The sequence below is a fragment of the Vitis vinifera genome, chromosome 4 (assembly GCF_030704535.1).
Source record: "Vitis vinifera cultivar Pinot Noir 40024 chromosome 4, ASM3070453v1".
NCBI lineage: Eukaryota > Viridiplantae > Streptophyta > Magnoliopsida > Vitales > Vitaceae > Vitis > Vitis vinifera.
The window spans coordinates 2365311-2380577 of NC_081808.1; the positions used below are offsets into that span (position 1 = coordinate 2365311).

General features: G+C 33.9%; 3 protein-coding genes across 3 annotated transcripts; 1 reads left to right on the plus strand and 2 right to left on the minus strand.

The window, feature by feature from the left end:
- The first annotated feature begins 168 nt into the window (after positions 1–168).
- LOC100244120 (AIG2-like protein D) lies at positions 169–3427 on the plus strand. The gene is made up of 5 exons (XM_002283153.4): positions 169–375; positions 1233–1305; positions 2155–2247; positions 2624–2707; positions 3178–3427. Exons 1-5 carry the CDS (start codon positions 212–214, stop codon positions 3319–3321), a joined length of 558 nt encoding a protein of 185 aa, XP_002283189.1. The 5' UTR covers positions 169–211; the 3' UTR covers positions 3322–3427.
- A 144-nt stretch (positions 3428–3571) lies between these two features.
- LOC100266463 (proteasome subunit beta type-6) lies at positions 3572–7031 on the minus strand. The gene is made up of 8 exons (XM_002283159.5): positions 6706–7031; positions 6127–6203; positions 5491–5546; positions 4750–4822; positions 4398–4509; positions 4092–4165; positions 3926–4000; positions 3572–3831 (listed from the first exon to the last, which is right to left on the minus strand). The coding sequence occupies exons 1-8, from the start codon at positions 6800–6802 to the stop codon at positions 3700–3702; spliced, it is 696 nt and encodes a 231-aa protein (XP_002283195.1). The 5' UTR covers positions 6803–7031; the 3' UTR covers positions 3572–3699.
- Positions 7032–8075: 1044 nt separating this feature from the next.
- Positions 8076–11225, minus strand: LOC100261255 (gamma-glutamylcyclotransferase 2-1). Its single transcript, XM_002283167.4, has 9 exons — positions 11014–11225; positions 9778–9901; positions 9588–9664; positions 9435–9491; positions 9047–9103; positions 8922–8962; positions 8758–8829; positions 8592–8671; positions 8076–8502 (listed from the first exon to the last, which is right to left on the minus strand). Exons 2-9 carry the CDS (start codon positions 9884–9886, stop codon positions 8327–8329), a joined length of 669 nt encoding a protein of 222 aa, XP_002283203.1. The 5' UTR covers positions 9887–9901; positions 11014–11225; the 3' UTR covers positions 8076–8326.
- Between the last annotated feature and the right edge of the window lie 4042 nt (positions 11226–15267).

The window sequence follows — 15267 nt, forward strand, 5'->3', positions numbered from 1 at the left end:
AAATTATTTCAAAAATTTTATTATTTTGTTTTTGTTTTTCATTTCTTTATTATGATCCTTTGATATCATGTATTTCTTTAATCTGAACTTTCAACGGTCCTGATTGAAGGTTCGATGTATTCGGATTCAGTACTTCAGGACTTTTCCAATTTCAAATAATGACGTGTAGGAGGCCGTAGGGAATCTTTTGGGATTCCTATAAATATGGAGGATGTGGACTGAATCAGGAGATTACATTCAGGAAATGGCTATGGCTTCTTCAGCTCCTCAGAATCTTCACGCCGTCTTCGTCTACGGAAGCCTCTTGGCCGACGAGGTCGTCGCTGTTCTCCTGAACCGCGTTCCTCAGTCCTCCGCTGCCGTCCTCCACAACTTGTCAGTCTCTCCATTCACTCTTTCTCTTGTTTTCTCGTTTGGATTTTGGACTTGTGATTTCTCAATCTCGATTCTGGTTTTAGCTTCATTTGATTTGCTTTTCATACCGCTGTTGTTGGTCTTGGAGAATAATTTGAATGGATATTGCTATATTTTCGATTTTTGCTCTTACAAACAAGAAATGGAGCTCGTGTTCTAGAATCGATTAGGGACTGTTTGGATTTACACTTCCTTGATTTGATAACCGATTTCGTGTTTTTCAGAAAAAAATGAAATTGAGGATAGCCTTAAGCTTGTCTGTTTGATTTTTCCTTATTTGTTTTATCTGATTGGTTGCTGAGAAACCGGAGGAAAAGGTAATCACAGAAAAAATTATCTCCTCACTCTTTATTATTTGTTCAGGGGGTTTTATTAGAGGGATGAAAAGGCAGGATCTTGTGTTCCTGCACCTTTGGGTCATTGCATTTTGATATTGGGGAACTCTAAAATGGTATTGAGTGAAGTAGAGGCATTCCTTTAATCTAGTGGCCAGCTTATGAGCTTTGCCAAAGGATTTTCCCCCCTAGAGTTGGTAGTTTTTGTTGGGTTAGCTTTGTATCCACTGCTCTGCTGTTTTAGCTCTTTTAACTCTTTTGGCGTGGCTTCTTCTGAAGGATATCTAATCCCTTTGTTGGGATGCCTTTGATTCTGTTTTTTAATTAAAGAATTCAAGAAACATGAATTGTTACTATCATGTATGAAGTGATTGTGCATAGCTCCAGCATCCTCATTCTTTAGCTATTATCATTTTCCAGATGTAACTTGGTAAGGTCATTTATTCTCTCTCTGGTTCACTTTGAATTGGTTCTAACTTGCAGCCATAGGTTTAGCATCAAAGGACGTGTTTATCCTGCAATTCTACCAGTAGAGAACAAGAAAGTTACAGGAAGGGTCTGTGGAATCATCCATTTTGGTTAATAGCTGCATAGTAGATAAAGTATACTTTAATTTTAAAGACCTAACTTCCTATTTCTATCTTTATCATTGAAATCCATTCATGTGAGCTTGCTATATTTTGTTGAAGTCTTATTGATGTTTAGAAATGAAATTACATCATGCCTTCCATGTTTTTGCACAATAAATTACGTTATAAATAATTTTTACCACTTCCTTCGTTTTTGCTTCCAGGAAAGTAGTAAGGAAAAAAAAAAATAGGGAAAATGATTTTTTTCATATTAGTTTCAAATTATTTAATCTTTTATATGGAAGAATTAAAATAAGTGAAATAAGTTTGAAATAGTATATAAAAATAATTTATTGACTTTAAATTTATTTTAATTTTCCTATAATTTCTATTTTTCATCTCAATTTTCTTTCCTCTATGTTTTCCTGGAAAATTTCTTGGAACCATATGTAGCCTTAGTTTTTTCAAATGTTACCCAAAGTCCTTTCTCAATTTCCCCCCAAAAAATTGATACATGATTCTGTGGCTTGGCATTGGCAGACTTCATCTATACCAAGAACCATAAAATAAGGGCTAAATACCTTGAATTGCCAATGAGGAAATGTTTTATTTTCTTCTGCACTTTAATATACAAATAATCCATTTGTGGCCTAGGATTGAATGTTTTTTTCAAGTAGTTCAAGACTCCAATAGCCCCATCTGATCTGCTCCATATCTGAACAGGAATCATAGTTGTTAGGTGTTTGTTCATGCAAATCTGACTTACATGCTTAGCTAAACTTAATATGACTTACAAAACTGATTATTATTAGTTTGTCATTAAAATTTTGCTGCAGGTCCTTTTGGGTGTCACAGATCCTGAATTGAATATTTTAGATACATTTGAGGATGTTGAATATGACCGGCGCACTGTGGAGGTTTCTTTGATGGTAAGCGGACTTGAACTATGTCTTAAATTCTTTGTGTGCATCTTCCCCAATATTGCATCAATAGCATGATGGGAAGTAGTACATGGAGGATTTATGTAGAACAAGTTGAAACCTTTCTAGTTCCTACCAATGGGAAACCATTCTATTGATTGATGGAGCCCTTTGGTGGATGACCCTACTCAATGGAGTTTAAAACTGACTGAATTTTAATTTTTGGAATTTAAACTCCTTATGCAAAACTCTGCGTGGGAATTGCTGATATGATCTTCCATTTTAGCCTTTGATAAAATATTGTAAGATATTCATTACTTGTTCAAGGTGTTCGTGCTTATTATAGCATTGCTAAAAATGGTGAACTGTGGGATGTGGTTTGCAGGATGGTCCTGAGAAGTTACAGGCCAAAACTTATGTTTGGCGAAATAGTAATGATACAAACCTGTATGGAGATTGGGATTTTGAGGTAAAGTGGTCACTCTTTTTAGCTGTTTATATCACCCTCATTTGTTTTCTTTCTTCAACGTTCTCAGACAATCAAGTTGATGCATAGTACAGAAATGAGAATGCTTGAATTTGGGGTCTAGGGCAGAAATGAACCTATGTATATTGGGTTCTAGCAGCTCCATCCAACCTAGTTTGATGTAAAATTAAATTCAGTGAATTAATTATTAAAACATTTTAATACTTTTTAATGCCATATAAATAAAACGAATATCCATTCCAAAATAAATTTTCATTCATTAGTAATTGAAAGATATATATGAAGATCTCTTTTCCATACTACTGAATGGTGAATTTGCATGATCATGAAGTCAACAGCACAGAGGTCTAGGGTTCATATCCATTTTAGTTCTGTTCTTAAGAGATTGTTTAACCTCATGTATGGGTTTTCTACTGACTTTTTCTCTATATTTTGTGTCTTTAATTTTCAAGCAATGGAAAGGTGTACACATGGAGAACTTTGTGAAGATGACCATGAGTTTTGTGGAAGAACTAGAGCTGCCTGAATCAATGCCAAGAGTTACCACTTATGAAACCTTCTTTCAGCAGGGCAGTGACAACCCCCCCATGTCTTAACATCATTGTTTATTTCCCAGTTCAAAAATGTTTCTAAACTATGTCTTGGTATGTTGCCATCCATTTTCAACATTGCACTTTGAAAAGCTAGGGTATTTTTCTTAAACTGTTTTCACTGGTAATGACTCGTTATGAGTGACAATTGGCAGGATCTAAAGGGGAGGGGAACTTAAGGAGCTTGGGAATAATATTCCATACAAACCTGATAAAACGGAGAGAACATGATAAAATGCACATACCACACAAAACATTCAACTGCAAATTTGATATTTATGGATATAAAGCAGAGCTAGTGCATATACAATTACTGTCCCAATTGGTAAAATTAAAATGATCAAGTGGTGAGCGGACAGTAATTGGTATGTAGTTGGTCTGATATTACACGTTCATTGGCTCAGGACTAGAAGAGTGCAGTAGTTCCAGCAATGAATTCTGAGGTGGCAACTCCTCGTGCCACAGTGGAAGAGAATCACCTGGGTAGAAGTTTCTTGTCACTCCTTCAGAGTTTATCTGCAAATAAGGTAGAGAGGGAAGAGGGTTAAGAGCATGTTTAAGCAAGGCCGCCTTGGAATTTAGAAATACAAATAATGAAATAGTTTATTACAATGACAGTGCGGATGACACCACCGCTAGCTCCATCACGAGCAATGGCAAGAGAGACAGCCTTAACCACTAATTGCTGCAATGAAACACCAGGTATTTGTTAAACACAAAAACTTGGATTCAAGCTAAAATCCATGGAAAAAAATGTATTGGTAGAACCTGCATACCTCAGCTTCATCCTTAGTCATTCCCTCTTTCCATGCTTGGTCAAAAAATCCATACAAGTAAGTGGAGCCAGAACCTGTGATGAAAGGGCTTGTTATTAGGCTGAAGCATAGAATTTCAGGCAAAAATATGAAAGTAGAGTTGCAAATGCCATAGTACAATAAATAAAAGAACTGTGTCAAAAGACCATATGAGAAGACTCAAATAATATCAGTTCCCTTGCAACATGTTTTGCCAGTGTGTGAGAAACCAAATCGTCTCCACTAGAAGGTACAGAGGATGAGAAGTTTAAAAATAGACAAAAATACCTCCAATAGCAAAAGGCTGCTCTATAATTGTTCCTCCAAGAGGGATTGCATATATTTTACCACCTTCATACTTATCCCATCCACCAACTATTAAGCCAGTCTCTAGCATGTTCTGCCAAGCCCAGAAAACACCAATAAAATCAAGTGTAAACATCAATGATAGAGCCAATTCTTATCCCTTTACAATCTAAATTCAAATATCCTGAGCATATATTATCATTGGGTGTATGTGTATCTCTTTCCTAATTTTTGATTCAGTATCTTATCAGTTGTGTTATAAGATCATAAAAGCAAAGACACATCCCCTAAACCAACCATTAAGATAAGACACATTCTCAATTCAAACTCAAACCTTGTTATTATATGATACAAGCCTGACAAGGTTTGCAGCAACTTTGACAGTCGCAGGCTGCCCAAGCTGTATCCTGCACAAGAAGATAATTGTTTACTTAAAAACAGGTATGATTGTGGCTTCAAGTTAGCTAATATCCCAAATATTGCATGGCAATAAATGCCAAATGACGCACAATGACATCTCCAATCTTCACCAAATGCAGACATATTAGCATGTGAACTTGTGATGCATAGCCTCTAATAAATAACACAAAATGAAAAACCAATGCCACTTAATTCTACGGGATTGAATCAATGCCTGCAATATGAATATATAGAATGATGCAGCAAGAACTGACATGGATTTTCTTGCTAGCTAGTGCAACATTGGATGACCTAGTGCCATAGCCATTACAGAATAGATAAAATATCATATCATTGCATAGTTCTCTCTAGAAAATCACTTCTAAACTTTCAAGAAAGGTGAAACACATCCTAGTTAACTCTTGCAAGTATGGCTAAATGGCGGATATAGCCCACCAAATGAAACATCATCTCAAATAACTCTCAGGACATGACAAGTTTTACTTTACCCAAATTAGAAAAGAAAAGGGAAATTAAAAAAAAAAACCCTATGAAAACAAACCATAAAACTGAATAAAGGGAGAAGTCCAGAGAAGTAATTTAGCAAATCATGACTAATTCAACTAGAAACACATTAGGCAGGCAATCTTTGAAGAGGAAGAAGAAAAGTACTCACGTGTGTTGATGAAGAAAGTAACGCACATAATCAGAGACAATCTGAGAATCTGCAGCCTGCAAAAGGCAGATGTGTAAATAATCCATGGGTGAAATATAATACATGAAATTCATCCCTAAGCCAACAGAAACATTATTAGCATGAGGAACAAAAAAGAAACTACGTTATGTTATTGTTCCATAACACAGAACAAATATAAAAAACTCGGTGTTCATTCCATGCTAGTTTAAGAGGAAAGTATGAATTGATAAGGGCTTAAGTCAACTACAGTTCAAATCTCTTGGCCCCAAATTTCTCAGTTATGGAGCAGAAATGTGAATATTGATGAGCTACAATGCCTGTTAAGCGCATGTATGGAAACAACCCAGATATCAGAATAGCACTTCCAAGAAGTATACGTACTTAATAGTACTCAAAGTCCCTTCATGATGATTCCAAATTGATAGACATTCTGAAGCACCCAAGGGTCTCCTTAGGGCAGATTTCAATAATACTACGATTACTTAGAAACCAAGGTCACACAGATCACAATCACCATGAAATTAAACATGTTTTAGATCAATTCTCAATGTTATAGAGAGTTAAACGATTCAATCACAGCTGTAGGGCAAGTTAATGATTCGAAAAGAGGAGTACCGATCCAGAGCGACAAATGTAGACATTATCTGTCAGCTGTGTGATTTTGTCCGATGCTCTGTTAGCGACATACATTCCTAGCAACCCCAACATAAATATATTGCATCAAACATCAAACGCTACAGAAAAGTTCCAAACTTTAACAGAATCTTGCATTCAAAATTGGGTTCTAGGTTGTCTGTTCTTATTTTTTTGGAATTCTTATTTCACTCCGGCCATGTTTGTTTAAACGGAAAATTTTCCCGAAAATCATTTTTTTTCTCCTTCTTCTTCTAGGATGCTTCTGAGACAATGGATATTTGACTGGGAAAATTGAGGAAAATTACGCGTATCCCTATTGACCTGGAATTCTATCCTTTTTATCCGGGAAAATAAATTTTCCTGGCTAGAAAATCAAAGAGCCCAATCAACAACACCCAATCGTTCTATTAGTTTTCAGTCGGATGGATTTTTTTTGTTTTTTTTGGATACACCTAACAAAGAAATTTAAAAAAGAATCCAAACTTTTTGTTTTATATATTCTCTTTCTTTTCTCAGCAACCAAACAGAGAATTTAAGAAAATAAAACGAGGAGGGTACCAGTGCTGGTTCTGGAGTCGGCGCCGAGGACGACACCACCATTGTAGGTGACTCCAATGATAGTCGTTCCCATGGTGTGCGGTGCATTCAGGTCCATTACTACCCTTCTTGCTTTCAACTTCACCCAACTTTCAAAATTCACTCACTTCTCAGTTCTCACAACCCTAACTCAGCCTAGAATACTAGAATTAAATGAAATCAGCCGCTTTCATCGCATTTTACAGAGAACCGACTGACTTCTCGAACAAGTCACTTTGGGCTTCTTTTCCTCAGGTGGGCCGGGTTCTTCTCATGAGCCGAAAGGTGTACAAAAAGTCATAAGGTGTCGCGTGGAAATCAACTAAGAACATATTCTGTCGAAAATAGGTCTTTTTATTTTATTTTATTTTTATTTAAAGTAGAAAACGGTCTTCTAAGAATTTAAGAATTTTTAAAAATAAGTTTAAAGTGCTTTTAAGAATTTTCTGAAGAGTGTTTTGAGGAATAATTAGAAACAAGAAGAATAGGTTAGGAATTTTTTAATTATATATTAGATTATTAGTACGTAATATTTTCATAAAATCAAGAAAAGTATTCTTTTATATAAATTCTTAAAATAGAAAAAAATTTCTCTAGAAAATTGGTTACCCATTCCTCAAGACTGTTTTTCATACGCTGTCAAAACATAATCAACGTTATAGAAATACTAATCAGGAAATATTAGGAAAAAAAATAAGATGGTAAGAAAAATGATTTTCTTATGTTTGGTTTTAGGGTTAATTTCATTGAGATCTGTATGTTTGACATAAATATGCTTAACCATCATTAATTTCAAAATTTGTACTCTTGTAAATTTATTTTGTTTATCAAATTATTTTTTTTTGAAAAAAATTTCAATAAAAATATTTTAGATAGGAATGTTTAATAATTTTTTAAAAAGTAAATTTTATTTTTTAAAAAATATCTCAAGAGTCTCAACGAAATTAACCTTTGGTTTTATTATGAAAATATAAATAACATAAAATTATTAAGAAAGTTGTATATTTTTAAATTATTTAATCTTTATATAAAATAGTTAAATCCATAAAAAAATTTAAAATAATATATAAAAATAATTATTTTATTTTTTATTTTTCCTCTTTTATCTTCTTCTCTCACATAGCCTAGAGCATTATCCTTCAAACTTAACTTTCCGTAACCATTCCCTAAACAAGATGTTAGATCCAATAGATCATTTTAATTGATTTACTGCAACTGCAAGAGAGGGCTGTTAAATAATCTGTATTAGTTCTCTCACGGTGAACTACTCTCAAGTCTCAATCCATTTTCTTCTTTGGACAGTACTTATTTGTCAACTTTGTAGACTTCATTTTCCATCAAATGAGAAAAAGTAGCATGAAACAGTTCATTGGTGAGGTTAGTAATTCTCTTGATTTAAAGAAACATTTTTTCCTTTTGGGGTCTCACACCCCCACACACCTAATCTAAATAGTAACTTAAGACTGCCAAACAACAGAAAATATTGTTCTCTACTCAGAAAAAAAGGTGTAAGAATAGGGATAAAAGTCCAGTTAGAGAGCCGCTTTCTTTTTCTCTTTTCTTCTACTTCTGATCCTTCTCTTCAGTTGTTTGCTTTGTGTAATTAGGAGTCCAGGGTAATGACTTCTGGGAGGAGATGCAGTTGAATGGCCGACATATGAGCTGGTAGAAGATGAGGAAGCCCTACCAATTTCTTCTCTTTGACTGATCCTTTTCCCACCATTCCCAGCACCTTCCTCACTTCACTGGCCAGTTCTATCACCATGTCATCCTCATGACCTGTTCATCCATTGACCAAACTCACTCACTCATGTACAAAACCATACTAATGGGATATGCCTGTGCTTAATTCATATTCATATTCTTACCAATATCAAACATGGCCTTCTCTAACAAGAAAAGATAGTCTCTGTTATTCCCACATGGCCCCACAGCAGTTGCAATTTGCCTGAAAAGTTTATTGAGAAATCAGAAGAGAATTATTAAAGACAAAAAGCTTGAAGAGGAAGGGGGCAAACATGAGATGGACTTTACCTGGCCATATCCTCTAATGGGGCTGGGCCAAGGTAGTACTTGTTTGATACCTTGTCAGGAGTGGAAGTAAAACTGCAAATAGTGAAAGAGGACACATTTAGGGACTGCTCTCTACTTCAAATGAAGTGAAATGCAAGGGAGGAATCATAGAAAGGTTCACTTACACTATAATTCCTGTTAAAGCCGGAGCCGAGGTATTCCCTTCCTGAATTAAAGAAACCGTATGTAAGGAAACCAGAACAAAGAAGAAATAAATACATAGGTCCAATAAACCAAAGCATGACCTCACCTTGTAGAAATCTACAAGAGTCTTACAATCATACTCACACTCTCTCCGCTCCAAATACTACAAAACAAAAAGGGATATGTCATTCTTAATTAAAAGCTAATATGACATGACTCAAAAAAGATGAACAATGCTTCGCCACTTGATCATGTGGTGGAAAAAGGATGACAAAGACACAAGTCCTTTTATTTGTCTAGGCGAATATATATATATATATATATATATATATATATATGGTCACTTGCGCATGCAGGGGAAGAGCCAAAAAGGTAAGGCAATTTAGGATCTAAGAGGAAAATAGTGCTGGGTGTCCTTAGAGCAATCATGGTAAATTTAAATGTGGCTCGCACACTGCTCATCTCCAATTTTACCAATTATTTAATTGGTGTACCTCCATAGCCAGTCTCTCCTTCTCAGGGCCACCACGAACACAAAAAGCAGCACCCCACTGATAGAAGAATTTATGAATCAGTATAAGAGAAGAAATCGTTGTCACAGAATAAATAAAATTGAACAATTTTTATTATTACTAGGTTCTACTTACGCATATGGCTCCTTCACTTTGTTCCAATGTGCAAGTTCTTGCAGGGTGTTCTGGTGTACCTCTGTGATCAATGCATGCTGCCAATAAAAAGACAGGTGCATATCAGCAACGATAAGTCCAGGTCGAATCATAGGATACCAACTTCAGAATGAAATCGTAACAAATTATCATAAACCAACGATCAACTTACCAAGATCAAAAACACGCTTGTAATCCTTGATGAAGCCAATCACCTTCTCATCATAATCAAATCCTGGGTTCCATACCAAAGAACCATAGCCAAAAACCCACAACACCATGATTGTATATAACTCCTGAAAATTATAGTTCCATTACTACACTGTCAGAGAAGGTCTACACAATTCAAAGACAAATGAACTGGGCCAAAATGAAGGTTGACTTCAGCTGCAGATAGCTGAAATGGTGGACCGTGTTGACTACATTGAAACCAAGTTTGAATCACATGTTGAGTAGTGGACTCTGAAGTTTGATAACAGGGTAAGGTGTGTCTATAACCGTTAAAAATCCAAACTCAAACAATCTATCTATGTCATGTAGGTTCTTCATATTACCAAAAATTGGTGTGTCAAACACCGATCACTATAGTGTTTGACACTAGTTCCCACGTATCTGACTTTGACACTAGTTCAGCAATTACAACCAGATTCTTACTTTCAACAGGGTTCATGTCAGATTCCATCTAAGGACAACCACTCTAGTCGTCATCCATGACCGCTATGCATATAAAAATAAGGGAGCACAAATGTTTCGGTGACCCCACTTAAATTTTCCTCCTATTCAAATCACAAGGAAATGTAAAGAGGGAAATTGATTTGGAATTAGTAAAAACCCCATTGTCGGAAAAATCAATGAGAAGTTTTGATAAAGATCAATTTGAATGAAAAACAGAAAGAAAAGGATGGCTAACAGCGAACCACATACAAATTAAAGAAATCTAAAAAAATTGCTAATGGGTCATTTTGGGCACAAAGGTTCCAGAAACATTAAAGAATTTCCAAAAGCAGCAGCGTTCAGGCTTCACAAGGAGGTTATTTATTATCACCAACCAAAAATGGAAACAGGAGAAAAAAAAAAGACGGTTTAACTGGAGATGCTAGACCATCTACCCACCTGTATTGAATACACTTTCCGTTTGTTTGCCGGAAAAATGTACCAAAAGCAATTAAAAAAAAAAATCAAAATTTACTGGATTTCCTCATGATTTTAAGCTCCGAGAAAGAAATAAAATCAAATACACCGATTTAGTTTAGCAGCATTCCGTATTAAGACTCTGGACAATCCTGCATTCCCATTCCCTCCGATTTCTCGGAAAACAAACGGAACGCATGTGCTCACAATGCATTAACAAAAAACCTTCGTTTCGGCAAAACAAGTACCAAAAAACCAAAAAAGGAAAACTACTTACAAGAAAAGGGGTTGTAGAGAAAATCAGCAACGTAGCCCGAAGGAGAGAGGTTTTGTGATGAAGAGTGTGAAGGCGCAGACGCTAAGAGAGAAACAAGAGAGAATGCAAAAGGAATTGAAAACTAGGGTTTTCTGCGAACCCTCAAGCTTCAAATTAGGACTTTTCTCTCTCTCTCTCTCTCTCTCCCCTCTCTCTCCTCTATCTGCTTCGCGAGATCTCACGCAGCAGACGGTCCTCTATTTATAGCCCCTTCCAAAATAAAATTAGAAAAGATCTCGAATGCCACGCATGCATGCTATGGTCATAGATACATGGCTCCATGACCCATGCCCGTATGTCGCATGATGTCCGCATGTGGACAGTCGGCTAGGTGCATTGAATCTGGACAGGTAAATAGCGATGTTGTTTTTTTCTAATCCTGAATGTGCGGGTGGAGTAGGAAAAAAGGCAAAAAAAAGAAAATAAAAAAGAAAGAAAGGAGAAAATTGGTTTCAATGAATGCGGACGGAAAAAGGGATTTATTCATTCTTATGCCACAGTCGTTAGGTATTATTATTTTTGGGAGTGGCGCCGGTGGCCAAGAACTGAAAATTTGAAAGAAGAAAGTCTGAGAGAATCAGACGCGGCTTTTTGACCTTTCAGATTGGGAGTAAAGACTAACCTTTCAAAGCATGAAATCTGACTTCTTTTGTTTGACCGGAGATGGAGTCAAGGACTGCTAGAAGGATGGATGCCGGTGAATCTCCGGTGGCCACCCTCCAAAGGTTGAGTCATTCAATTTTGGCCTACAAGTGGATGGAATGAATCAGGTATGCCAACTAGATACCAAATTAATTTTTTAAGAGCTTATGATATAAATTAAGTCCTAACTTTATTTGCGTAAGTTTGAAGTCCTTGTTTAGTCTTGGATTTTGGGTTGGTTACATCTATTCTATTCGTGTCAAAGTCAGAGTTTAAGATTGGTATGGACAAAATTTGAACGGATTAGGATTGGGTTTGAGATAGAATAATTTTAATTTTAAAATAATATGATTGTCATAAATTGAATGTGTGGGAAAATCACCTAAATTCTAATCTACACGTTACGAGAATAAAAAATTATAGCCTTTTTGATTTAATAATTATATTAAATTGATGAGTTTATCGTTTTTATTTTATTACTAAAGTGAATTTAAGAGTCATAATTTTATATCGAATTATTGCTTAATGATATATCTTTTAACCTCTTCTTCTATAATTTTAATTTTAAAATAATATGATTGGTATAGATTGAATGTGTGGGGAAATCACCTAGATTCTAATCTACACGTTACGAGAATAAAAAATTATAGCCTTTCTAATTATTAATTATATTAAGTTGATGAGTTTATCGTTTTTATTTTATTACTAAAGTGAATTTAAGAGTCATAATTTTATATCGAATTATTGCTTAATGATATATCTTTTAACCTCTTATTCTATAATTTTAATTTAAAAATAATATGATTGGTATAGATTGAATGTGTGGGAAAATCACATAGATTCGAATCTACACGTTATGAGAATAAAACATTATAACCTTTTTGATTATTAATTATATTAAGTTGATGAGTTTATCGTTTTTATTTTATTACTAAAGTAAATTTAAGAGTCATCATTTTATATTGAATTATTGCTTAATGATATATCTTTTAACCTCTTATTCTATAATTTTAATTTAAAAATAATATGATTGGTATAGATTGAATGTGTGAGAAACTCACCTAGATTCGAATCTACACGTTATGAGAATATAAAATTATAACCTTTTTGATTATTAATTGTATTAAGTTGACGAGTTTATTGATTTTATTTTATTACTAAAGTGAATTTAAGAGTCATCATTTTACATTGAATTATTGATTAATGATATATCTTTTAACCTTTTATCCTATGATATAATTAATATATGACTTTCAAATAATTATTTTATTTATCAAGAAACTTCATTATGCGTAGGGATGGCAATGGGGCGGGTCATTCCGGGTACCCGCCCCGCCCCGCCCCTAATGGGGTGGGATATTATTTTTCTAAACGGGTATGGGACGGGTTTGGGATTTTTTTTGAAACCCGGGGCGGGTTCGGGTATTGCCCCACCCCGCCCCGCCCCGCCCCGATTATATATAAAATTAAAATTAAAATTAAATTTAATTTAAAATTTAAAATTAATTTAATTTAATTTTTATTTTATTATTTTTAATATATAGATAATAATAAATTATTTTTAATAAAATAAGTTATAAAAAATATAATTATTTAATTATTTATAAAATATATTTATTTTAATATAATTAAAAAAATTTAAAAGTAATTTTTTTAAAAAAATAAAAATAAAATTAAATAAAAAGTTAAACGGGGCGGGTATGGGAATGTAGCATACCCGCCCGCCCCGCCCCGCCCCGCCCCGTTTAATTTTTTAAATGGGACGGGATGGGAATTGGTTTAAATAAACGGGGCGGGGTTGGGAGGGGGGCGCCCCGCCCCGAACCCGCCCCGTTGCCATCCCTAATTATGCGCTTTTATTTAATAATTCATGATAACTCGTAGGAATCCAAATTTTCAAATCATTTAATGTATGAAAATTCTCAACTCAATTTCAAGTTTGCATTATGTCTAGGTTCAATATTTCAATACATGAATCCAACATGAATTAATCTTGTAATTCATCTTAAGACGGTTCAAGATGAGTCACCCTTTTGTCAATCTCATTTCGTTCATTTAAATTAATCAATAAACATAATTTATATCTAAATAAATATTATTAATATTTATAATTTATTTTTATGAAAATTCTCAACTCAATTTCAAGTTTACATTATGTCTAGGTTCAATATATCGATACATGAGTCCAACATGAATTAATCTTTTAATTCATTTTAAGACGGTTTGAGATAAGTCACCCTTATGCCAATCTCATTTCATTCATTTAAATCAATCAATAAACATAATTTATATCTAAATAAATATTATTAATATTAATAATTTATTTTTATGAAAAATAATATTATATATATATATATATATATACACACACACACATATGGTTGAAAATAAAAAATAATTAAAATTATTTTTATTCAATGTTATATATAATACGAGACAAGACAAATTTTAAAAGAATTCTTAAATCTGTCCAAAGCATTTATATTTATCTCAATCCTATCCCAATAATGATGGGATGAGACGGATATTCGAAAAAATTAGTTTTATTGTCATCCTTAAATATTTGATCCACCTAAAAATAAAAATATTGAGTTGCTTGAAGGAGTAATATCTAAGTTGAGTTGGATTGTGTCCATGGGTTGAGTTGAGTTAAGTTGCTAATTAAAAAAGGTTCTTCTATTTTTCTTGAAATAAAAAAATTTCCCAAGCTTCTATACTTCGTATTACTCCAAAATTGAGTAATAAGAACCAAAACAATTTACCCTTTTTCTATTACATAAAAAATTTAAAAAATTCAGACCAACCATGACAAGGCTACTTGAAGGATTGGGTTGGATTCCAAGTTGCATCCTACCCATCACATTCCAATTTAAAGATATGACCCATATGGATAGCACATACTTCTTAAAGCAAGTGGTCCATTGTATTGGTGTTGGTAGGATTGGGTTGTCATGAACATCATGAAAAATGAGGGATTGGTTGGTCGACAACTCACATGTTGATCATCTAGCCAGGTCTCACTCATTCATCAATTTGTTGACTGTTGCCCTTTTAATAGGAAAAATAATGTTATCTTGTCAAACTTATAATAAAAATCTATTTTAATTTATACAATAACCTATATACTTTTATTGATATTATATTTTTTAAAAAATTGTAATTTTGACTTTTCAATTAAAACAAAAAAATAAGTAGGTATTCCACTAATTATAACGTGTTTGTTTAATTACTTGCTTTTGCTACCAAACCAATAAAATAAGAGTTGATCTGAATGACTCTCTACTTTGCCTCGTGGGAAATACAACTTTTATTTATGAATATAATGATATTTTATGGTTGATTTTGCTCATCTCTTTTAAGATTTTAGTTAAATATAATGAGTGTCTATTGATTTGAAAATTCATCAAATACCTCTCTTATTTTGGATTAAAGAAAGGATGAGTGAAAGTATAAAATGAGAAGGGTAGGGGGGACATGCAATGAAATTTCAAACCAACGGGTTAGGTGCATTTAACCAAAATTTGAGGGGAGGTAAATGAAATTAATCATTTTATTTATTACAAAATTTCATTA